A 25,409-nucleotide genomic window follows, 5' to 3' on the forward strand; every position below is an offset into this window, starting at 1 on the left:
AGAGGTGAAAATTCAGGATTTCTGAGATATTATAAGACAAATCCGTAAAAGTAATGCAATTGAGTGTCACTGCAGCACTGTGACAACCAATCACATCACTCCAAAGGCAGGATACTGTAGGTAGCGGTGATGTTTTTGGTGATGTTTTTGTAAGTAACTTCAAATACTTACATCTAGCAAACACAATTTTCTTGCTTGGATGCTTGTTTCCCAGAATTCACCCTGGGAATGGCCCACAAATGTCAACTTTCTCTGAATGCTGCAATATCACATAAAGTACTGGTGCATGAACTGTAACTGAGCTCTGTTTCTTACAGTGTATTGCACCAGATAATGTACACATAACACTGAAAATCACACCGCATATTAGGCCTGCTGTCATTGCATCTGTGTGGCAAAATCACTCATTTTAAGTACAGCTGCTTCATAAGATACTGCTTGCTTACAGATTTCTCTGTTTTGCTTCCAGCTTTGGAAGAGGTATTCATGTCAGGTTTTGTTGAGAATTCATCTCTCATCCAGGAGTTACTCTATTTGAGATGTCTAAGGGTGAGGTGAGAAGAGGTAGGAAAAGGAATAAGCTGCCAAGTTGTGCAATTCTGTTTCAACTGGAAGGGACAAAAAAGAGGGGTAATGGTAAACCCCACATATCATAAACTTTTGGCACCCCTTCATGTCTTGGCTGCTGGGACTTTTCAGCAGATGGTGGTATATACAGCATGGCAATAACAATTACTCTTCCCCTGTTTAGATGCTATTTGCAATTCTGTAGGAACAAAGGCAAAATACTGACATCAATTACCCACAAACAGCAAATATAATTAAGAAAATCAATCATACAAAACACTGACTCAGTAAAAGCCCAGGTAATCTTACCCAAAATGTAGACGCCTCATTTCCTTGTACAAATGAAAAAAACCTAATTAAATTCCGTGTGGTGATAGAATGTCAAACAGCACGCCCATTTTTCATAGTGATCAGTGTTTGTAGGTGAGACATTTTTGAGCTTGAGATTTGAACTTCTTCATACAAGTATACTGTGTGTGTGTGTATAGTACAACACTATGAATGACTTTGGGACATTCTGAGACCGACTAAAATCATGCGTCACATTCCCAATTCATAAATACTGAACTTTGCAGTGTCTCCTCTTAACTGCAGCTGGACTCCTCTGAATGACGTGATAAAACATTTGTGTGGGTCTTTACTGTGAGATAAAACCAATAACCTTAAATTCTAGCAACCCTTCTGCTCATTTGTTGTGCTTATCAGCCTACGTGTGTCACTTCAGAATTACATAAACCGTATGCCAATATCCATTTTAGTTTGGTGCTGAATTAACTCAGTCAGGATTGCACCCTGAGGACACTCGTCTTGCAAACGTTGTTTATCACGCAGCCTATAACACAGCCCAATATAATTTAACAACACAATGCGGCATGTTATTCTTTTTTTTTTGTATCCGGGACTGATGGACCAATGTGTAGGAGCAACATGCTGTTGCTTCACTTTTTAACACTATTAAAACATATGCATTCCTGTTTACTTGTTTATTTTTGAACTTCATATAATTTATAATCTTATGACAGCATCACAGCATGACTACTGAGTCTTTGTTGCAGTGTAATTAACCCAAAGAGACCCGCGGGACCACAAGTGATCTCGGCCAACATCACTGTCGTTCAAAGGCTGTAGAAAGCTTTTTTTTCTAGGATTGAGATACTGGTATCAAATGAAACAAGAGGACCTAAGGAATCCATTGATATCAACCATGCCATGCTAGCTTGTAGGGAAGAGGGCTAAATATGACTCCAAAGACTCACCTCAAGACATCTGAAAATTGGTTGGAGTACTCATGAGTCTCCCCTTCACAGACATGCCCACTTTATGCCAATCCCATGCAGTTTTGGGCAAAACTATGAAAGTTTTCCTCTAAACAGTCTTGGGATTGCCTACATTTTCAATGATGAGAAAGTTCTTTTGGATTTAATGAGCCGAGCCAAATTTATTCATATGTTATGATGTTACCCCCCATAGAAGACATTTCATTACAGTGAGACACTTATTTTGAAACTGACATCACTGTATAAAATGACCTATTGCGACCTCTAGGTTAATCAGAGCCTAATGAAACTTTACAACCACAAACTAGAGACCTATGACATTTAGAGGATGTATGGCTTTCAAAGGTATATTAAATCTGCACACCAAATGGGTCCCTTTAGAAGGATTTTAATGCTGGTTAATGTGTCTCTTCCTTTGGCTTCCCTTCAAGTATAAATCTATTTATTTCTACTTTGCCAGATGTTTCTTTGGTTTACCATCTACGTCACTGGGCATAGGGATATGTGCATTTTTTTTTACTGTTTTTCAAAGGTATGTTGACAAATAGGGGATATCTCAGCAGTTTTCAGAACAGTTGTGAATGCGAATTGCCAGTCCCAAATTGCCAAATGCAAAGAATGCAATTCTCCAAATGTGAAAAGTTTAGCGTATCAAATAACAGCATGGAATTTGCTGGTGTTCCTCAAAGTCTTAGTATCTTAATGTGATATTTTGGCAGAATTTGTTACCATTTTTATCAATTCTTGAGTGGTAAAAATGTTTACATTTGGTGTGTTACAAATCATATCAACCCAAAACTTGCTAAAACAAATTATGAGACATAATTGAGCATTGGAATGGGAACTGGTAGTTATGACTAGAAAAACTTGACACACAGTTCTCAGCAGCAGGGCTCCCTACTTTCAGATGATGTACATAACTTTTATATGGCATATGCTGTGGAACTGTTATCACTCCGTAATCATACAAAAATTGGTTTATGGTGGGTCTCAGAGGGTTAAATGACAGACAGGTTTAGACTGTTTGACCTAGTAAAGTACCAGAGCTGAGTAAATTTCCATCGTTCAATAACAACCTCACTGGTAAGTGGACCTTGAGTTTGGATTTGTTGTGTCATTCTGGTATGAACTTTCATGCTTCACTTGCTTTTTTGACTTTAAAACTTGTGAGAAACATTTTAGCCAAAACACTTCTCAAGTCATCTCCACTTCCCTTCTTATCACCTTCCTCTCTCTCCTCTGCTGTCCATCCATCGCTCAAAAAGAAGGGATGAATGGAAGTACTGAGCAGAGGAGAGAGGAAGGGCATTTTAAGTTCAGTCATCCAGATGAAAGGAAGACTAAAGAAAGCAAGTCACAGAAAAGGAGAGTTAATGATTTATGCTGTCATTCGTGTGACCGCACCGAGACAGCCTCTGCCTGACGATGCATTCAGTACGACTAGATCACTCCATCCGCTCATTTCATCCGGATGAGTGGACTTCTAATGCTCCCCTGCCCTTTCCTGCTTGCCACCTCCCTCTACCCCTCCCTTAAAAAAAAAAAAAAAAAAAAAAAGAAGAAGCAGAGGACAGCGGGGAGCAATGAGGGTGATGCCAAGTGACAAGACCGCCAAGGTTTAGAGAACGTGACAATTTGTTCACATTTTGGGGAAAAATGGTCCCTCTGATAATTTCACTTGCACCAGATTTCTCTCTCACACATACACAAACACACACACCAAAACACACTGAAAAGAGTCTGGGATTCACAATTATTCATAAGATAACAAGGACACAGAGAGTGCAAAGAGGAGGCGAGTGAATGATGATGTCTGCAGAGAGGACAGATATTGGACTGTGTGTAAGTGAACATATGAATCCATGAATGTGTAAGGGTTACTTTCCACAGCCCAAAGACCACAGCACTGTGTTATGTTTCCAATGCTGTCAAGGAATAACGGATATTTCCAATATAGGCTTGTCTGTTTTTGATTGGCAGAGCTGATTAAATTCCATTTAGAGCTGCTGTCATCCTGCCCTCATTTCAAACTCACAGATCTCCCTCTGCGGATAATCAAGCTTTTTTTTCAAAACTGTTTGATGAAAGTAATTTGGCCAGATCATTCAGGATAACATTGCATAAAGCAATCTATTAGCCTACATGCCTCAAATCAAGCACACTGGGTAAATACTTTTCACTGGAATGCATCACACACAGGCTGTGCATCAAAGACTTTAATGTCAGACTTAAAAAATTACACAATTCAAGAGAAAATAATAACCTTGGCTAAGGTTAATAAACCACCTTGATACTGACTTGAAGTGTCAGCTCACCAAAATTAAAGCATAAAAAAACTTGGGACCACCTTGCAATGGCATCACTCCAGCCCTATAGCAATTTGTGACTTAAGACTCAGGCATACCAGACAGGCATTTAAGAACTAGTGGCAACGAAAGCCGACTGTTGCCTCACTTCGTGTTGCCTGCGTCTCGGCCAAAAACTTGCATGCCCTTTCGACTTTAGCTGTTTGTTACTTTCTTCACTTCTTCGCTTCCATTTCTTGTGGAGTTACCTGAACTGCCACTAAGAGTGATTTCATTCACTAACAGCCTCCACCAACCCCAGGACTGATTCAACATGCTGAATCAACTGAAAAAAAGGACACAGTAAAAAACTACATATACTGCCATGTGGTTGTATGCCTATGCACACTGGTCAAGTTGCACTTAGAAGTTACATCCATGTCTGTAAAAACATGGATGCTTCACAAACAGACGATTTATGCAATCAGTACAGTTTCAGGGTTGGCAACCATGTTCTTGAGTTATGCTTCATGAGGTCACTGTGACGCTGATCTATGACTTTTGACTACCTGATTCTAATCAGTCCATTCTTGAGTCCAATTGAATGTCTGTGCCAGAATTTGAGAAAACCTCCTCAAGGCCATTTTCAGATATTGCATTCACAAAAATAAGATGAATGCAAAGTCACAGTTACCTTGGCCTTTGACCACCAAAATCTAATTAGTTTATCCATGAGTCTACTCAAATGTTTATGCCAAATTTGAGGAAATGCTCTCAAGGAGTCTTTGAGTTATTGCGTTCACATGAATGAGATGAATGCAAGGTCATCATGACCTTGACCTTTGACCAACAACATTTAATCAGTTTATCCTTGAGTCCTCTCAAATGTTTGTGCCAAATTGGAAGACATTCCTTCAAGTGTGTTCTTAAGATATCACATGTACGAGAATAAGAATGATGAGGTCACAGTGACCTTCACCTTTGACCAATCGTAATCTAATCAAGAATCAAGAAATTCCCTCAAGGCGGTAGATTTCATGTTCACAAGAATGTGCCGGATAGACAACCTGAAAACATAATGCCTCTGGCCTTGGCTATCGCTGGCAGGGAGGCATAAAAACTGGAGCGACAGATGCTCAGTGGCCATGTGACATTGACCAACGGCCAACTGTCAGCCTGATCTATTAGGGCCTGTAAAATGAATGTGGGCCAGGGACATAAAGTGGAGGGACCAATGTCCCCTTCACTACTTCCTATCCCCTACTTCCACTGGTCTTGCTTGGATCACACCCATTTTGGAACTCAACTTTCATTGTACTTTTAACAACAAGACTGTAAAGTTTGATGGCTGCATCTTGACCGGTTCTGATCTTATTGCAATGAAAAAAATCTCTTTACAGACAGATGTGTGAACACCTAGCTAAAGGCTCAAAATGTCTTCTGTGATAGCACAAAAGGTGTTACCAGGACTACATTTTCCCATAATGACATGTGCACAAGGTGAATGCTATGCCAGTGACTACAATGTTGTTAGAGTTGGTAAAAAGTAAAATAATATCTAACCATCCAGATAATTCAGATAAATTGACAGACTTCTGCCTTGACCTCACTATAATGGGATAACAGAATTTCATTTATGTGGTGAGTTTTCAATTACTTATTTTGTTAGACCCACAGTCCAAAACCCAAAGATATTTACTTTAATAATTTAAAAAACTCAGAAAAAAATGGCAGAGCCTCTCATTTGAGAAACTGGAACTAGGCATGTTTGGGCATTTTTCATTCAGGAGCTTAAGCGATTTATTAGTTATTATGTTGAGGATTAATTTTGTGCCCATCCACTAATTCATTAAGCATTTAAGCATTACACAACAGAAACTTTTGAAAAAAAAAAACAATGTCCCAGTCACTCAGGGCGGTGTAGAGATCTTGCTATGTTGGCATATATATATAAGATATTATTAGCTTCATTATTGTCAGCATGTACACAGCATTGCAATTAGATGAATCACAAAGTTGTAGCAGCAGTTAAGGCCTGTACTGCAGTATCACATAGAGCAGTGATTCCTAACCTGGGGTATCCCGCGGAGGATTCTGCTGTTGCCAGGGGGTACATGGATCTCAACTAATTAACTCATCTACTTCAACAACAATTATGTGGTTCAGGAGGAAAATAAACAGCCAAATAGGATGACAAATTGGTGTTATCTTTACAACCTTGATATTAACCTGCCCATCAACCTGTAAGCTGTGAACAATGTGTTGCAATTGTGCATAAAAACTTCAAGTGCTGCAGTGCAAATGCCAGAATAAATGTTGGCAGTCCATTTCTGAAAACCAGAACTATGTAACATAATTACATTATTAGCAAATATGTTGAAACTTTGCATTCCTTTACATTTCAAGAAGGCTGTGGTTAACGGTGGTTAGGGTGAGGCAAAGGTTTAAAGGTGAAGTGTGTAAGATGTTGGGCTATTTGGTGGTGTCTAGGGGTGAATTGCAGCTTGCAGTGTTCGTTGTTTTCACTGGAAGCCGAATTATCCATTCTCTAAAACACATGGACCAGACGATTAAAATCGCTAAAAACACTGAATTAAACAGTTTCATTTTACAAATCAGTGCATCTCCAAAGCGGTTTGGCGTGTCACTACAGAGGACTCATCTAACACATACTAGTGTATGGTCACCTTTTTTCTTTTGAAAGTTAAGATTGCAACATGTCGGTGCAACATGGCAATCTCCATAAATGAGGTTCCACTCCCTAAGTCAGTATATATTGCTCATTCTAAGGTAACAAAAACACAGCAATTCTTATTTTCCAGTAATTATCATCACCTGGTGATCTGAAGGTCCAGGCCTCGTCATCATCAAAGTGTGTATCCCCGGCTGTGAACCTCTCACCGGGGAAAAATGCATGCGCCACGGTTCCCCCTGGCCCATCAAAGGGATATCCATCATTGTGATCGGCCTTAGTGAAGTCGATCTGAATGTCTGCATCACTGCCGGCCACCTCGTGGAAGTTCAGTGGCGCGATATCACTCCAGACCTTCAGGGCGTAGTACATCAGGGCTCGAACAGTGTCCCTGCCCAGTAAGGCCGAATCCTTAGGGAAGGTCCTCACTCTGTAAGAAGAAGGAGAGAGAGAATATATTACAAAGAAGAAAAAAAAAGGAAGATTGGGTGAGGAGAAGAAGAAGGACATGGGGGAGGACAAGAAGAGACGATAAAGAAGAGGTGGCTGATGAAAGAAGTGGACAGGAGACTTGACAGAGGAACAAAGTTAAAGTAGAAACAAGAGAGGATAGCTGGGCAAAGTGAGAGGAGAAAAATGATGATGGACAAGAAACAAGAGAAGAAAAGGAAAATTAAAGGAGGAAAGGGTAAGAGAGGTAAAATCTGTGGGAGGAGACAAGAGCGTCTAAGGGTGACACATCAGAGATGAACATGAAGATTGAGAGCAGACAGGAAAGGTAAAATGTGAGGAAGAGGGCGTTAGGCACAGAAGACGAAGTGAAAAAAGGAAACTGGAGAAGAGCAGGTTGGAGAGATAGCTCTGAATTGTATAAAAGCACAAAAGCATAAAGGTCAACTACACAATGTTTGCCACCGGGACAGACCTGTATTAAAACAAAAATTCAGTTTGCATATCTTATGTGATTCCATCAGTTTTTGTATTTCATGGCTAGGTGCTCCTGCTGCTCACACATACTGATAACAAATTGAGAATACAATGTGGTTTTGAAGAGATTATGGCATCAGCTTTCAGGAACGACTCGTCAGCTTTCCCTTCTTATTCAGCTTTCTTCCTTCCTCTCATCACACTTAACATCTCTCAAGATATTGCTTTCCATCAACAACAGGACAATAATAAACAAAAAAACACTCAGACATCATGCTAACTTTGTCCACCCCCCTCTCCTTCTAATCTCCACTCTTCACCATTCTCTCTCCTTTTCTTTTCTCTCCATTCGTAAGTCTTTGCCTCTCCCTCTGCTTCTAAATGCTGCACTCGCCATCTTTTTCTCCACAAAAGCACTTTGTCTAAGTACAAGAAGCGATTTGGCTGTTGCAGGCTGCTCTAGGTCATTTAATCAAGGCTCTTGGCCTTGAGAGAGCACTGCCTCATCTTAGTGCTACAACCAGCTTACAACCTGCTAGAAATGGGCTAAAAATGAACAAAGTCGTGTATTGATGTGACTTCCTTTTTGAATTAAAAAATCTAAAGATAACAAGACAAAGTCACAACATTGAAACATTTGCATCAATGTAGGTGTTCAAGGTTATTCTGGTAGCATATCACAATAGGATGCACTCCATATATCTGACAGCTACATTTTATCGACAATCTTGACCTCTTTTTCAATTTTCGTGTCTCGCATCAAATAAGACGAGACTGTACCTCGATCAAAAAAGGAGCACAAACATGGATATTGATTCACGTATTGATTGTCATGGACAGACCTGAGGACTAGTTTAATACTACAAGGCAAGGTGTCCCACACATATTGACCGAATTCCAAAAGCACAGTCAGAAGTTATTTGTCTCAGAGTCTGAAGGGAAAACATAGTGGAAGACTGAAATAAAACAGACAACAAATTGGTCCAAGAGAACCTCAGGAGACACCAATTCTTGCATGCATTTGCACCAAAACAAAACTGTCCATCTGTCAAACCACCTGTGTTCCTCACTTATGCAGCAATTTGAATGGAAGAGGCAATTCACTTGGAACAAAAGGCAAATTTGGGTCAAATGGTAAATGGAGAGTTTTTCAGTGGGCAAAAAGGACTGTAAACTCTGCAGAGAGAGTTGAAGGTGAGTGTGCTTCAGCTGAGCTGTGGCTCTTCAATATCTGTGGATAAACCAGCTTATTAATTAATTGTCTCATACTCAAGGGATACCACACTGTTTTTCTGTTTTGTGTTTTAATCCATTCTTTGAAAAAAAAAAAAACAGAGAATTGAGGCCAAATCATAACCAGGACCAGAGTGTATCGAGACGGAGACAAGACCCCTCACAAGACTTTGGGGGGGTTGAGACCAAGTCGAGACCAAGACCATTGCGAGTCCCACACTGCAGACAGGACACGCTTTTAATTTAATTTGGGACATTCAAACCATTGGCACTTCTCAAATTAATCTGTAAGATCCACAATCACGTAAAATGATCGACAGAAAACAAATGAAAACTTATCTTCACCCACCTCTTTTATTGCCATCATGTATGTATGTATATATCAGAAAAAATGTCTTGATAAAACAATCAAAAGACATTGCAGAGGTGAATCTCGTGGGAACTTTCCCCTGTGAGTGAACAAATACAAACAAACACAAAGGTGCCAAAATCAATGAAAAGGTGCCAAAATCAATGAAACTATCTTTATTCAACACTCCTTTTTGCACAGGCAAGTTTGGGATATCCACCTAGTTGTGGGTTTGATCGGTCTTGAAATAAAATCCAGAGTTCTCTTTGGCCAAAACTGAGACAAGACCAAGTAAAACTATGGTCGATTTCAACACAAGACCTTCAAAAAGTGGTCTTGAGGCCAAGACCATTCTCAAGTATTACAACATTTCACACACCATATGATTTTATCTCTGATATTTTGATAGAATCATCCTACTTGATCTGAATCCAACACTCCAGTGCAAGGGGGCAGAAAATGCAGAGTACACCTAGAGTTGAACAAATCTGGTTCATTAAGGAACAATAACAAAAGAAGTGTTGAATATAAGGCTATTGAGATTCAGTTAATTTTTTTTTCCGCCGGGGACATGGCGGAAAAGATTTGAGAGAATGAATGTTAAAGTTGAAATCCCTTAAGATTTTCATGAAACCAAGGGATTCACAGGAAACACAGCACATCTTAAATATTGTATGAACAAAAGGGAGCATCGAGGTGGCATGCTGCAAACGTTCAACACCTCAGCAAAGGAACCAATGCCTTAAACTGTGCCTGGCTGTTGGGTGGAAAACTACTCACACTTTGCAGAATGAAATCAGATCAGCAGTTGCTTTTGGAATGATGGAAAAAATATTTATTTATTGATTGACTTCTTTATTAAAGCAATGTGAGTTTGTGTGGCTGCACTGTAAATAGATACACAACTTGTTATTCTGACAAAATAGCTGCTCATGGACTGTTTATGCAGGCTGAAATCTTAATAATTAGAATTTTAAACTCAAAATCATAGCATAATTGTTATAATGCTGGCCCATCTCTCCACTTTACGTTGCATATGCAAATCCTGCTTCACAACAATAATACCACAAAAACCCTCATTATGTTTGATCAGTTTAGACAAGCTGCACCGGCTATGGGATTTGTCAAACTCTGACTATGCCAATCACTGTAAACATTTAGGTCACAAATAGGTTCAGCGACTGTGAAGTTCTGTCACTACAAACAATCTTGTTCAGAAAAAGCCCTCTGTCATTTCCATTCCTTCTCTTATTGAAGCTGGCATCCCGAAAGCCAAGTTCCTGTCAAACAAATCATTTGTTTGACACTTGTTTCAATTCATACACAAATCCTTCATGATTAAGGACTTTTTTCTGAGGACTGGTGACTCATTCCTCAGACTGAAGCTTCTCTCGCACAGCTTATTTTGTTCTTTTACCAGCCTTAGGATAGTTTGTCATGGTGTAGGTACAGCAGCGATTTATGATGCTTTCAAAGGTTCATTTGTCTTTCTTCTTATCTTTCATGATTAAAGCTCTTTGTTCTGGTTTTAAGACCATTGGCATTGTTTAAAAAAAAAGAAAGAAAAAAGATTGAAATGATTTCATGTAATATAACTATCATTTTCAAGGGACTACTGTCAGGCATTTCAAGCATTTCCCAGTGAACTCATTTAAGTTGTTGATGATTATACCTAAAGACCAGAGTCTGAGTGGCTCTCAGCTTGGTGAAACAGGAGGACAGAGGGATTGTTTGTCCAGCCCTGTGATCACTGCGACTAGCTCTGTGAAATTGTGCCCACCCCTGACAGCTTATCACAGAGGTTTGAAAGTAAATGCTTACGCTCTAAAAACAGCTCACCTACGTGAGAGCTATAATTCAAGAGAGCAAGGCGAGGCTGAATGGTTGTGTGTCTGACACTGTGTGTCAGAGAGAAACATGGTGCACCTCTGATGTGAGTTTGTGCTTGCTTCCAAATGTGTGTGCATGAAAGACTTTGGTTGGCATTAAAAGATTTTATATTATATAGGTAATCTTTCTATTAATGTCACAGTGACAACTACTATTTTATTTCAGACGAACACACTGTACATGTCCAAAAAAAAAAAAAAAATGAAAAGGATAATGTAGGTAAGATGGCAATAATGAGGAAGGCAAAGGGAAGAGAGGCCAACTGTAGTATGAGGGAGCAAAAGAGGGAGTAAAAAGCAGAAACACAGACTATCTCCTATGGCAGAAATCTTTGACAACTCCCCATGGCTTCATCCTCCACAGTTCTTGCTTTAGTTAGAATCAGAGTTTGTTCTCCATGCGAATGACAAGTTCCTTAAGTTTCAGCGTTTCTCCAGGCTACTACACTCAGAGGGATCAGTGATCATACAGACACATTTCCATCTCTGACAGAGTATGTGATGTCTCCTTTTCCTTACCCGCAAAAAAATGTACCTCATTACAAAAGCTTTTTTTTAAAGTGGCTCGTGTTACAGACTTGTAAGACAGAACAAGGGTGTGAGTGAGTAGGAGGGAGGGAGAGAGAGAGAGAGGGTATAGTTACAAAACTATAGAGGTGGGGCTCTAGTTTGTGATGGTTGCACATGGACCTGCATTTTTGTTTAGTGTCAAGGCCGCCACACACAAGGTGCCACACGCTACTCAATTAACTTTTGCATGCACTCACACAATTTGGATACACAATGGATATTTTGACAATGGACTGACATAAAGGTGCCAAAACACTGATCTTCTGAGTACTGGACAACCTCCTCCACCTCCTGAACCACCTGGAGATGCTAAGCTTGGAAATTCTGACCTTAATATGTCCATGAAACACACAAACCTGCACGATAACCTCAGCTGGAAACATCTCTACTCTACAATTAAGAAATGTTGTTCAGCATTTTTGTATTACCATGTTCTCTGCAGTACACTTTGCTGGCTGACGGGTTTTCCAGAGTTTACAATCTTAAGGTTTCCACACAACCTTTCAGACAACAAATTTGCCATTTAAAGTAATCATAATATTATTTAACTAAATAGAGACAGCAACAAAAGGTTCCTGATACCGACACTGAATGCAATTTCACTCAAAGTTTCAGGTGACTTTTTCAACTCAAATGGCAAAAATAGAGTATGGGCTGTGGGGATGTGCAAGAGTAAGGTTTGCAACCCATCTTGCTTCCTCCCCCACAGATAAGGAAAAAGTGATTTAACAGTCTTTGAAATTAGTTGGACAGACGGAAGGCTGATTAAGGTAGACTTCACTTTCTCAACCTATTTAATTCCATGGCACGATTTCCACTGTCATTTAAGACTAAGGCTTACGTGTAGGCAAATGTGTGTGTGTCTGCCTGCATGCTTCATGTGAATGAGCTTCAGCTGATATGGAAAGACACAAACGTTTGCACACACCACCAGGACACACGCACGCACACACACACACACACACACACACACACACAAACACAATCTCCTATTACATTTCGCCTGTTTGACTTTTAATTTCCACATACTTTTTATAGGCCTTTCTGCATGCAGTGATGATTCAGATGAAGAGAGGCAGAGGGGAAAGAGGAGAGGGATGGATGGAGGAAGAGAAACAGATGAAGAAAACTAAGACTCTTTTGCTGTCCCCTGCCTTCAGCCTCTCAGCAGGCTCTTACCTCCCGTGGTTCTGCTGCTCCACAGAGACATGAGCTGACATCAAAAGTGATGCTAAAATGTACATGCACACACTCACACACACACACAGGCACACACACAAATAATATTCACCTCCTGTGCTCCGCTACCCTCCGTAGACATAAGCTGATTACCCCGAAAATTGAAAGCTCATATGCAGATGGTGATTCATATGCTCATATGCGTTTGCAGATGCACACATGTAGCGGCACAAACACTCACAAACATACATTTCGCTGACAGAGACACAGACTCATGCTCTGCATTACAAAAAACTCCTCATAATTCTTTTACAAACACAAACACACTCATATTCTAGCTTTGTGAGGACCTTCATTGACATCATGCATCCCATAGCCGGTTACCCAACCTTAATACCTAACTCCAACTCCAACCAATAACCCTAATTCTAAAACCAAGTCTTATTCCTCAAACAGGCATTTCAAGAGGTGAAGGCCAGCCAAACTGTCCCTTTTTTCTAAAAATGTCCTCACTCGTAGGTTAAAAGTGGTGGTCCTCACTAGATAGCAAGTACAAGTAAAATCACACACACATATACACACACAGGCAGGCACACACACGTTATGCCATTCAGGCTGAAGATGAAAGACATTAAATTAAAAGGCTCTGTGTGTGTCTACCCTCTCTCCACAAATCTTTCTCTCCCTTTTCTCTGTCTGTCCCGACTATCACAGTCACCAACTCTGAGATGGTGATGTGAATTCTGGAGAAAAATATAATGGGTCCCTAATAAGATAACACTCAATAACAGTTATAGTTATTCTTAAGGTTCCACCAAGCAATTTCACAGGTTGGTGGCCTCGAATGGCGTCAGAGAGATAAATGCTGAGGACTTCAATACCCAGGAATTATGTAGTGCGATGTCAATAAACTCTTCTGGGTGGCAGAACTGCCCTGTGATACAGACACAATGATGGATTTGTGATTGGCCACTATCTCACACACACACACACACACACACACACACACACACACACACACATATATATATATATATATATATATTATATATTTTTTTTTTTTTGTTTAATGCACAATTTATCTATTTTTGACGAATTTGTGCATCAAAGGCAAGTCTATGAGTGGAATAAACAAAGTGATGCTCAATTTCTCAAGAGTGCATTTTTGTGAGAACAAAATATTGTCTATACGATGAAATCAGTCATGTTTGTCTAAAATTATGCATTCATTTGTGGGTGGTTATCACAGGCCACATAAAACTTCCATTGAGCAGTTAAGATTGTGCCCCATTGTTAAATTCAGGTATAAATCCAGGATTGGTCATATAATTTGTTAATGATTTCTCATTATTTGTATTTGTTAATATTGTGGAAAAAGCTTATAGTGATCACATCTGTCTGGGTCAAATTGATCATTATATGCGGATGATTATTATAACTTTTTCTTTTTCTTTATTTAGCATGCTGATGACCATCTAATTGACGTTTGTGTATTTATTACACAAATATAAAGTAATGAAAAGGACAGTTTGACTATTTATTGCTTCATTTTCAACAGTCTCCCTGTGCAGTTTCTTAAACACAATGTTCTCCCTTTTTTAAATCACCAAAACCAGCTGACAAATTCTTTGAAATTGTCCTCTCCCAGGCTCGCTGCCAATTCTAATGCCTTTTCCCTTACCAAGTGCCCGCTCAAAGAGGCATTACTTGATCGGGCATTATCAATCCACTTGACGAGGACAGCTTCAACTACAGGTGCTTTTCCTGTGCGCATTTGCTCTCCGTCTCCATCACTTGCAGCAATAAGCTTTGAGGAGACCATGTTTTTTATGGAGAGAAAATAACTTTTTTACCAACATGATTTCAATGTGCACGCAGCACTAGCTGGAGGCTATCTTTATTTTGATTTTTCCACATGTGGTCATGTATGAAAACTCAAACACTCAGACAGGACACTGTATGGAAACTACTGGATTGTCTTTGAAGTAGACATGGGTATTTATCGCTTCTGGCACTGATCGGCATTGATAAAAACACAACAGGGTACATGCTAATTTTAACCCCTTAAATGGCGAGATGGAATGGCTCGTAACCACTAAATATTGTCCGTCTCCACCTAAGAACTACTAAAATTCGAATCAAAATTAGTCTTCACCAAGTTTAAACAAGAGACTGAATAAGTAGAAATAACCACTGTAAAGTTTCACAGGCCTCCATCATGCTGCTGTCTGCTGTTTATCTGTTTCTTGTCCGTCTGTGACATTGAACAGATAGACCAAAAACAAAAGAAACACACACAAAAAAGGACATACTCCTCATGTATACAGCTCTGCTCTACTGGGAATAAGAACAGCATATAAGACTGATTCTGTCCCAAAATGTTAGATTCATATGAGTGATCGGTCCACCACTTTGGTCCAGAATGAAACATCTCATCATCTAATAAATGAACTGCCATTCAATCTTACTGATATTTAATGTTAATAAGTGGGTTAAAGTTTTAGTTAGTCTAATCTTTTTGTTTATGGCCAAATACCAAAACTTAAGTCTTTCATATCAGTCTCAACTGTACTGTGTTTAGTGCCACTTGGCAAATGTTGGAATGCTAACACGCAAAACTAAAATTCTGAACATTGTAAACATTAGCATGTTATCACTGTGGGCATGTTGGCACTGACATTAGCATTCAGCTCAAAGCACCACTGTGCCAAAGGACAGCCTCACACAGCTGCCTGCATGGCTGTAGACTTGCAATCAGTCCAGTAACTCAGGCATAGATTGTAATCTTGTTCCTCATTAGGCACGTAGCCCCAGTGTCCCCGTAGCTGGATATGATAAATGTCATAGATTATCTATTGTAACCTCTTATTGTGGAACGCTCAGCCCTGCCATTTTGAGTTTTTTTATGAAAAAAAATCTCCCTGTGCAGGTCAGAATACCACATTATGTGAAAATCAAAGAAATGTAACTTGCTATTCATAGTTTTGAAATGGTGAAAGAATTGGTCAAAGGGAATTACCTGATGAATACTAATTTATAATCCAAGAATTTCATAGGTGCAAAAGGAACATAAGAATAAATCCACTTTGTCATGCTGTGGTATATGCTGTTATTACTTCTAGCAGCTTTATATCACTAGTTTCTATTGTCCCAGAGCTACTTCTAAAACTAAAACTCACCAGTGCCTTTAGATGCAGCTGTGGTTTTTCTTAACACTCACTAACAACTGTGAGCTATGGTTATAATTACTGCTTTGATGGACCCCTGCTGCTGAGTTATGACCATGCCTACACTTCATATTCTCATTACCAACCCCCTTCAACTTTGAATATGGCTCTACTGTTTTTGAATAACCCTCGCTAGGCTTGGAGTGCTTGGAGACACCATGCAGGTCTCACAAAAAACACTGGCTTTGAGCTTTAGGGTATGTTATTACAATAATTCCTATGCTCAACAAAATGTTAAGAGCATGATGCCACTTTGGACTTGCATCTCAGACAGATTTTCATGGTAATTAAGTGTGTTCATGTTCCTACATCGCTCACTCTTCTACTCACGTCATTGACTTCATTAGAAAGATGACAAGTCTAAAGAGACGGATGAGAGTTGGTGATTGTTCAATCCTGCACTTAGTCAGCAAAACCCACCCACTGTATCATAGATGCAGAGAAAAAAAACCCCACAATCTTCCTCTTCATGTTTTCTTGTTTTCTTTCTTTCCTCTTCGTTATCCTCATCGTCCTCCCCATCTTTTCCCTCCTCCACTCCAGCTCCCTACACCTATCTGTTTGAGTTATCAGTTGGGCTGCTAATGACTGCCAGGCTGTCTGCTGTGATAATGGGCAAACAATATGAGATAATGAGCTAACAGTGGGCTGTTACACAACTGGGTTGTAACATACTTGGCTGAGTGCAGCATGCTGTATGGGCGTGTGGGTAAGAGAAAGAGAAAAAGAGGTAAGCAGGAGTTAAATTGGGGATTAAGGGCTCAGCTCTGGCACAAAGACTCCTAGACATCATCACAAAAATAATTTACTTATATTTCTATTGCAGCAAAACATATTACTTGAATCCGAGTCCTTAAAATGAATGGCTGCTAAGCTTAGCCCCTTATCTTTTTTCTTCCTCTATGAAATAACTGACTCTCACCACCTACTCTGCACATTTTCAGAACACAATGATGTGATTGATGTGTGCGAACAAGCAGAGGAGAGTGTGAGGCGCCAGTCAGACCGACATTGTCAATCGTGTGGAGGTGAGTTGAATCCGGAGAGAGTGGGCAAGTCTTTGCATTTTACTGTGAGTTAATATAATATTCTAACTAAACAATGCCTACGTAATGGAGCAGACCTCCACTACATCAGTGACTCCCATGACGAGCCACATTTTAAATGCTGCAGGTACTAAGAGTCTACCAAATACTTATTTTGAAGGCCAAAATAAAGTTGTATAACATTTGAATTTTTTAACATTTTAGTTAACATATAGTATGATAGTTGACCATGGATGTTAGTGCTCCTCTTTTACCACACTGCAGTGGTGGATAAGTGCTTGTATGTTTTATTTCAATAAAAGTAGAAAAACCACAGTTTAAAAATACTGTTGCAAGTAAAAGTCCTACATTTAAGATTTAAGATTAAAATATTAAAGCAAAAATACAGGTAAAGTACTACTGCAGAAATAAAATAAATAAATAAAATAAAAAGATGAATAATAATGATGACAAAAATACAGTGTTTGATGCATGTGCTTGGTTACTTTCCATCTTTACAGCCACATGCACATATTTCCTGCAATTATTGTTGATACACAAACAGCATTTGTGTTTGTTTTTTGTTAAAGGTTAAGGTTTTTTGTTAAAGATTAACAAAATGATCTGCTATGCTGTTGGTCATACCACTTTTTATGTGCACCAAACCACATTTCATCCAGTTTACTGAGGCATCTTCACAGATTCAAAAGACCAGACAGTACTGTTCAACAAGAGTGAGACTGACAAGTAACGAAACCCAAGTTACTATTGCAATGATTGCGATCACAGACTGACTTTAAAACATAACTCGATAATGTTAACATGACTCTTGTCTTATTATGACTCCATTTAATGCAAGCCTAAAACCTAATACTAATGTGGTATTGGGGGAGAGGTAGTGCGGAATAAAAAGTATTGTCAAAATCAATCACAGTTATATAGACAGAGCAATCTTTTATGAACTTGCTTAATAAATACAACCAAGTTATTTTCATATGCCCTGTCCTCATTTTATCCTTACATGATGTTATTCTCTGTTCTGACGTAAACAAAAAAGTAACTCCACGCATTGCATTAATAAAACATCAATAAACCATGTTATTTATATACCTTGCCTTCCTGGATGTACAATGCAATAATTAAAATAATTTTATTGACGCAATATGTATGTTACAGTGATATAAATAGTTGTACTTCTCTGTAATCTGACTGATGTGGTGGATCAGAACACTAACATTTAATATGGCTGTCAGATTGCATCTGACTCATTAGCTGTTTTGCGCATTATCTCCATTCTGTCAGCCCCGTTCACCCATATAATCTAATGAAGCAGAGAGACCATGAAATATTAGATGATAAAAATAATTTCCCAAACCCAAGTGAGGAAATGCAAGTGCTACAACATCCACTGAAAGAGACAGAAGCAGAAAGCACGCCCAGAGAATTACAGAGGCGGCCAATCTATGCAGAATATCAACACTTTGTTGTGGTGCTTTGCTGAAAATCTGCACCATATGGAAATCTCTTCGGATATGAAGCCAATATATAGTCCACAACTGCTACAGCACAATGTTGTACAAATCTGAGTGTTGTGAATACAAAAGGTGCTTCACTGGACTGAAGACAAACTTGTCTTATTTCAGAGCGGAGAGAGCTGACAGGAGCACCGTGTAAGACTGGCAGCAGTACAAAGACATGAAAGAAAGTTAAAGCCCACCAGGAGGGAGGCAACGCATACATGTCTGTGTGTCTGTGCATATATACTGTATATATATGTGTGTGTCAGCTCTCCTGATTTTTAAAATTATGTGGGTATGTGGGTTCCTATTCTGTAAACACATCAGCTTATGGAAGCTTGTGTGAATCAGCGCAGACCAACCACAGCCTCTCCCCCTGCTGTCTAACACTGTATGCTATGGTTTCTCAGGTGGCCACAAATCCATATTTCCTTTATGGAAAAAAAAAACTACATAACATCCCTACCTCTGTGACAAAGCATTTGCTCTTTGGGAGTCATACATATGACTTTCTTCCTTCACTACCTGTAGGCTTAAAAGGTGGCTTTACAATGTTTGCATCATGCTTCTTGTGGAGGATGGCAACACTTCTCAGCTTGGATTCATAGCAGTTGAAATTGATTCCAACAGAGAGCCAGAGTCATGGCAAAAAGCCTTTCAAAACCAAGTTTCCTAATCCACAGAAACCTTTCAAAGCACTCCTACAGCATTAGCTACTTCTCTACACCTGGTCATTATGTTTAGTGGATTTCAAACACTCTCTTTTCCAATAAGTTACTAAATGTACTATTTGTACATTTATTTGACATAAGAAGGTAGTTGTCCATTGAGCTGCGCTGAGGCCGGGAGTTCCTGTACATAGGCTGAACAACAGGGAATTGGATTAGGTTGCAGAGTGCTTTGAGAAGTTTATATGGTTTTTACTATGTTTTGACACTTTGTTTTTGCTGTGACTCTGGGTCAGACTGTACATAAATACTGTTAAACCTCAAATATTAACCTCAGCCTTTTCTTTACTTCAAGCACAACTCAATCAATGGGAAAAGCCTCCCATTCATTTTGCGACAGTGCATTAGAGAGAAAGACAGAAAGAGACAGAGAGAGGGAGAGAGAAAGGGAGTCCCAGTATTAGTGCAGTCATTGTTTCACAAAAGAGTTGGCAGTGAACTGGGAATGGACTAACCATGACAATATTCACAACTTATTTTTTTTTTGAGAAATAATTTTGATTCTTTTGATCACTAGACCCCTAGGGAGGTGGGGATTTATTACTTTTATTCGGTCTCTCTTATTTATCATGCCGGTAAATTTGAATGAATTATACTTTCGTGCTCTTCTTCTCTGTAAAATGAACTGAACGATTTAATTATGAAAAATCTAACGAAGCTACATGTATAGCATATTCATACTGACAAAAGTTTAAACCTTTATATTTGTAGTTGACAACCTGACGGGATTTAAGAGGTTTTACACATCCAAATAACTTCTATGAAAATGCATTGGATGAAGCGCACAGTAGCTCATCTGGTCAACCAGTCCCATGTAAAAAGGCTATGTCCTTGCTACAGTGGATGCACTATAAAACAGTCCCATCAAATAAAGGCAAAAAGCAATAAAACAATCTTTAAGAAAAATGAACTGGTTTGCAGTGTAAACTGCAACCAGACCCGGCATCTATTGAGATCTGTGTTTATTCAGGCTGTTCTCATGCTCTGTTTGCATGTTTACCTATGAAAATTCATGCACAAAAATTTATATATAACCTTCCAAATCATGAGCAAGTAATTCATGTATAGCCCACTTAACCAGGATGGCTGCAATCATGTGAACAATGCGCTTAGTAAAGACAAAAGTAGTATAAAGTGTGAGAGTCCATGTCAGGAGACAGGTTGAGATGGTGGATGGTTTACAAACACAGGGCTTTCCCCAGAAGACAGTTGTATCCACATGAATCCAAGTGAACCTTAAGTTATATAGAGGTATGCTGACACGTCAAACCACTTGCCTAAACCTAACCTACCTAACTTTACGTTGAGTATAAAACTTTATGTAAAGTACATAACATAATTGTGGGGCACTGATTATTATATACCATATATATATATATGTATATATATACACACACACCCACACACACACACACACATATATATATACAAACACACATATATATATACCACTATATACCATACGGACCATTGTATGATGATTCGTTGGTTATTTGTACACCTGTCTAGTAAAAAGGGTTCAGCGTTTAGTTTTATGCTATACATTTTTGGTGGAATATGCCTTTCTGCAGTAGAACAGCATGGATTTAGAGTGGATCCAATTAATCCATATAAAAATCTTTTCATGAACTTTCTTTACCTTGTTGCATTTATGAGGGGTTTTTCTGGCAAGTAGCTATTTTTAATCACTTAAAGCAACATTCTGTTTTATAAGTTTAATGAGGCATCTGAGTCTTTGTGCATCCTCTGAGAGAGACTTGTTTGTTGTTTATTAAAGGTCTCTCTAATCAGCTTGCCACTTTTACAAAATGCCCTTCCTTTGAGCCAGAATTGATCCAGAGAGCAAAAGATTTCCGGCTTGAGGAAGAGTCCTCTCATCTAATCTATCAAAGGATGCACAGATGGGGGGATTTCTGATTTTTTTTGCTGACTACACTGATGTGATGTAGTAGGCTGAATCTGTACAGAACTACATTAGGCTCAGATAAACAGATCTGATATGGAAAAAATAAATTATGCTGAAGCGCACATTGCACTAAACAAACTCAACTGGACAATTCTCTTTTATATAATCAACTCTGGAGTACCCACATAATATGACTGTGATCTGTTTTCAGTGGACATTTTCACCATATTCTTCCATCATAGATTGCCATGGTAATCTTGTAAACTATGATATTATAGTGATATCAACATGGTGTCTATCAGACCTTATATTTAATTGTTCCTACCTCCAGGACAAGTGCCTCTTATTCCATTTGTTCTGAGGAGTCGGACTTCGTTTCCTGCGACCCACTGTCACCTCAGTGTCAGAAACATCTGGAAGAGAACATCTGGGTGTTGTCATTAGGCCCAGCGTGGCTTGGTCTAAAGAGCAAAGGACAAGAGAGGAGGCCATAGTTAGTGGTTTTCTTAATTGTAATATATCATTCACTCTTTAACCCTTTAAAACCTGGTACGACATCACTTTTCTTGTGTTGCGTTCAGGCGCCTCTCAGAAGCTATTAAATCCTTTTGAAAACAGAGCAAGTTGATTTGATGCCTCTCAAAAAACATGGGGAAAATGACCAACCAAAAAAATTTCCCACAAATTGCCAAAAAAATAATTAGAAGATGACAAAAAAATGACCTGAAATTTTGTTTTAAAAATGGGGGAGAATTATTGGAAAATTATCAGAAACTAGGGGAAAATGTCATGCATATGTTTTTATCTAAATATCTTTTTTTTGCTTATTTTTTAAATACTTTATACTTTTTACTAATTTCTTGATATTTTTGGACCATGTGTTGAGTTGCTCAATGCCCCCTCCACCATGACTTTGAAAGAAATCAAACCATTTTGCTTAGGTTTCAAATGGTTAATATATATTTCCTCTGTCACAGCCAAAGTATCAACACGTGATTCCCCACGACAGTCACATACCTAAGACTCCGGTCTCCTTCAGTCCTCCAAATTTCTGCATGGCTTTGATGGCCTTGGTCAGGGCCTCCTTGGTCTGTAGCTGACCAGTCACTGGGTCAGGGGGTGGGAGGTAGCCAAACTTACTCAGCCAGTCCTGAAAGGGAAACAGACACAGAGTTCAAGAGTCATTGCAGGCATTTCAAAGACTTTAAGTATCCCAAATCTGCTGAGAAGGTCTGGCACCTGTTCATGTTTACTGTCTGTGGATACTGTGTCTATGTATTAGTTTCTGTGAGAGTTTCAGCAAAGAATTGTGTGTTTGCATGTTGTAAGCACGTCGTTCTCAAGCTGCAACTTTTGAGGCTGAAAAATGAAACCGGTGCGTCCACATTTTCTCCTCAGTTTAGCTGTCCAACAAGAGCAATAACATTAGTCAAGAAAATAGGGAAAAAAAAAAACATGGTCAGTGAAAATATTACTGGGTAATTTTGTCCTAAGTAAAACCTGTCGGGGAAATCTTTATTCCTGACTGTGTACTGTGCCCCATGAGGTCCACTAAAATAAAACTCAATGTCAAAGTACAAGCCATGTCTGGAATAAAAAAGTGCTGATTTTGACAAAATAGCTGGAATGTATTGCTCACACAGCTAAGGGGGGGCTGCCTGTGAGGCATAATCCAGGGCAAAATAACCCCACCACACTAACTTTTATTCTTTGTGTGGCTTTGCAGTAGGCCATACATACATTGTTGCAAAACTGCTTTAAAACAAAGGTTTTGTTTCAACATTGGGAAGGACATACATAAAACGGAGTGGTTGGGGGTCTTCCATTATAACATTTTGAGCGTCAAATACATCAAATATCCTGCATCCTGATTAATCGTTTTGCACCAAATTGTGTTATTCCTGCATTAAGGTGTAAATGTCTTTTCATTTTGTCATAAACTGCAGCCTCCAAGGCTGAAAAATGAAACCAATGAAGTAGTGCCAAAAACTACAGTTCTGTGAATGACCACTTGAGGCTGGCTACAAAACAGAAAACAGCAGTCTACAAACCCATAGGTAACATCAAAGTAGATATGCCCATTATTTATACAGTCTATTGTTGTTTTGCATCTCCTAAGTTAAATTACAGTACCATTATCTGATGCTGACAGTAAAGACAGCAAATAGAGCGAGAGGGAGGACATGTAAGACATGTAGATTACATGTTGTGCATTTAAGACCACAAGGACACCCCCCATCTGTAGTCATTTCATTTTATACATCTCGCTGTTTTCCTTTTTCTCCTTTGTTATGCTAAGAAGTACCAGCAGTAAGGGACATATGAGTCTCTGTCTGCAAGGCACGAAGTATTGATGAAGCAGTTTTATCGGCAACAAAGATTATGATAGAGATGCTTTACATGTGAAAGACATGAATTCAAAATATAGTATGGCTGATTAGGTTTGGAAAAAGGGTAAAAGAAAAGGGTAAAAGAAGCCACATATATATAAAGGTTAACGCTGCAACTGAATTTCCCTATGAGACCAGTGAAGTTGCTGCCAATCACAGCAGCCCGCCCGACGGTGATTGGTTTTTGTACATGTAAGATCAGACTGATGGATACAGCTTAACTGTGACTTGAGCATCGCTCTCTTGTTTCTCTTGCCTTTTCTCCCCTAATATCTTTCTTTGTCTTTTTTCTCTCCTCCCCTAATCTGTCTCCAACTGAATAAAGGCTCCTCCTCCCCCTCATCAACTGGCAGCCAATAAGGTGGTGACACAGAGTGATAGCAAGGCATCCCCTCTGTATTGACAGTGCTGGGAAAATCCCATTAAGTGAATGATTAAGTACCAATGACGCTCTCTGTTGGCTGATATTTGCTTCCTCATCCTTGGCTTTGCCATCGCTGCAAAAGGGCTCGGGAAAAGTTTCCAAGGGAATTTAATTGACCCTTAGTACCACTGGGCAACGATTTCCTAAAAGAGTTTAAAACAATGTTGCCAGGGGTGACAGAAGTGGTCAAATAATTTAAAAGAAAGCCAGGAAGTTAAACTGACTTCATGAATCAAAAGAAAACATAAAGGACACAATTATCCAAAAGTTTGCATTGGAAGATACTGTCATTTCTGATTATCAGCAGTAATATTGTGTTCACCAACATCTCTAAAAAGAAGCTAAATGAGTGGTCAGACAGTTATAAGTATTGTGTAAAAGGCCACCATAGTTGCTGTTTTAACAAAATTGCAATTACAATACATATACATATTTATTTCTCAGTCTATTTATTAAGATACAAACAATACAGAGAACAATGCATTAAATGCAAAGTCAGAGCAAACTGGCTTCTTCAGACTGAATTCAATATTTAGTGTGAGACATGGAATTGCACAACCATAAGAAAAGTTAGCTCAAACAGTCAATACTGAGCTGTGTACATGTCAAAAATGAAACCTGGAGTAAATACACCAAAAGATTAGCATTATAAATCTCATGTTGTCTGCCCAAGAGAGTTCAAGACATGCTAAGTGAAAGGGGAGGTCACACTGAATTTGTGAAACTTCAGCCTTTTTGGTTGTTTTAATAAAGAGACTGCTGAGAAATAAATATGCATAATCATTATAACCTTGCTAAAATAAAGTTTAAGGTGGCCTCTAATCAATACTTACAAGCAGGTATGTAGTGTTGGAAAAGTAATCAAATTAAGTATCCTCCAACCAGACAGCATGTTGCAAAATATGGCTGATTTTGAATGTGCTGTTGATGTTGTTGTTGACTATTCATCCACAATGCAATGCAAAAATAACATGGAGGAGCTTCCCAAAGCTGAAAAAAAATAACTAAATGGTTGTAAGAACTTCAGAAAAATGCTGGAAAACAAAACAAACAAACAAAAAAGCACACTAACTTGCCAACTTAAGTGTCTGGTCATTTAAGTATATCTTCAACTGTGGTCGTTCACATTGTTAACTAAATAATGACTCAATTCATTTCTTGGCTGTTTGCAACTTCAACTGACAAAATGTTTGCTGCATGAGCTCCCATTACCTGCTGGTCATT

General features: G+C 38.9%; 1 protein-coding gene across 1 annotated transcript in view; it reads right to left on the reverse strand.

The window, feature by feature from the left end:
- Positions 1-25,079, reverse strand: part of LOC121960011 (matrix metalloproteinase-17-like) — a 54,516-nt gene extending 29,437 nt beyond the window's left edge. The window contains exons 1-4 of the mRNA XM_042509597.1: positions 25,019-25,079; positions 22,389-22,521; positions 21,697-21,832; positions 6,965-7,251 (exon numbers count right to left, since the gene is read on the reverse strand). Of these exons, the coding sequence (XP_042365531.1) occupies positions 6,965-7,251; positions 21,697-21,832; positions 22,389-22,428 (463 nt within the window). The 5' untranslated portion in view covers positions 22,429-22,521; positions 25,019-25,079. The remainder of the gene's footprint in view (positions 1-6,964; positions 7,252-21,696; positions 21,833-22,388; positions 22,522-25,018) is intronic.
- Positions 25,080-25,409: the final 330 nt, after the last annotated feature.

Source organism: Plectropomus leopardus, chromosome 20 (assembly GCF_008729295.1).
Source record: "Plectropomus leopardus isolate mb chromosome 20, YSFRI_Pleo_2.0, whole genome shotgun sequence".
Lineage (NCBI taxonomy): Eukaryota > Metazoa > Chordata > Actinopteri > Perciformes > Serranidae > Plectropomus > Plectropomus leopardus.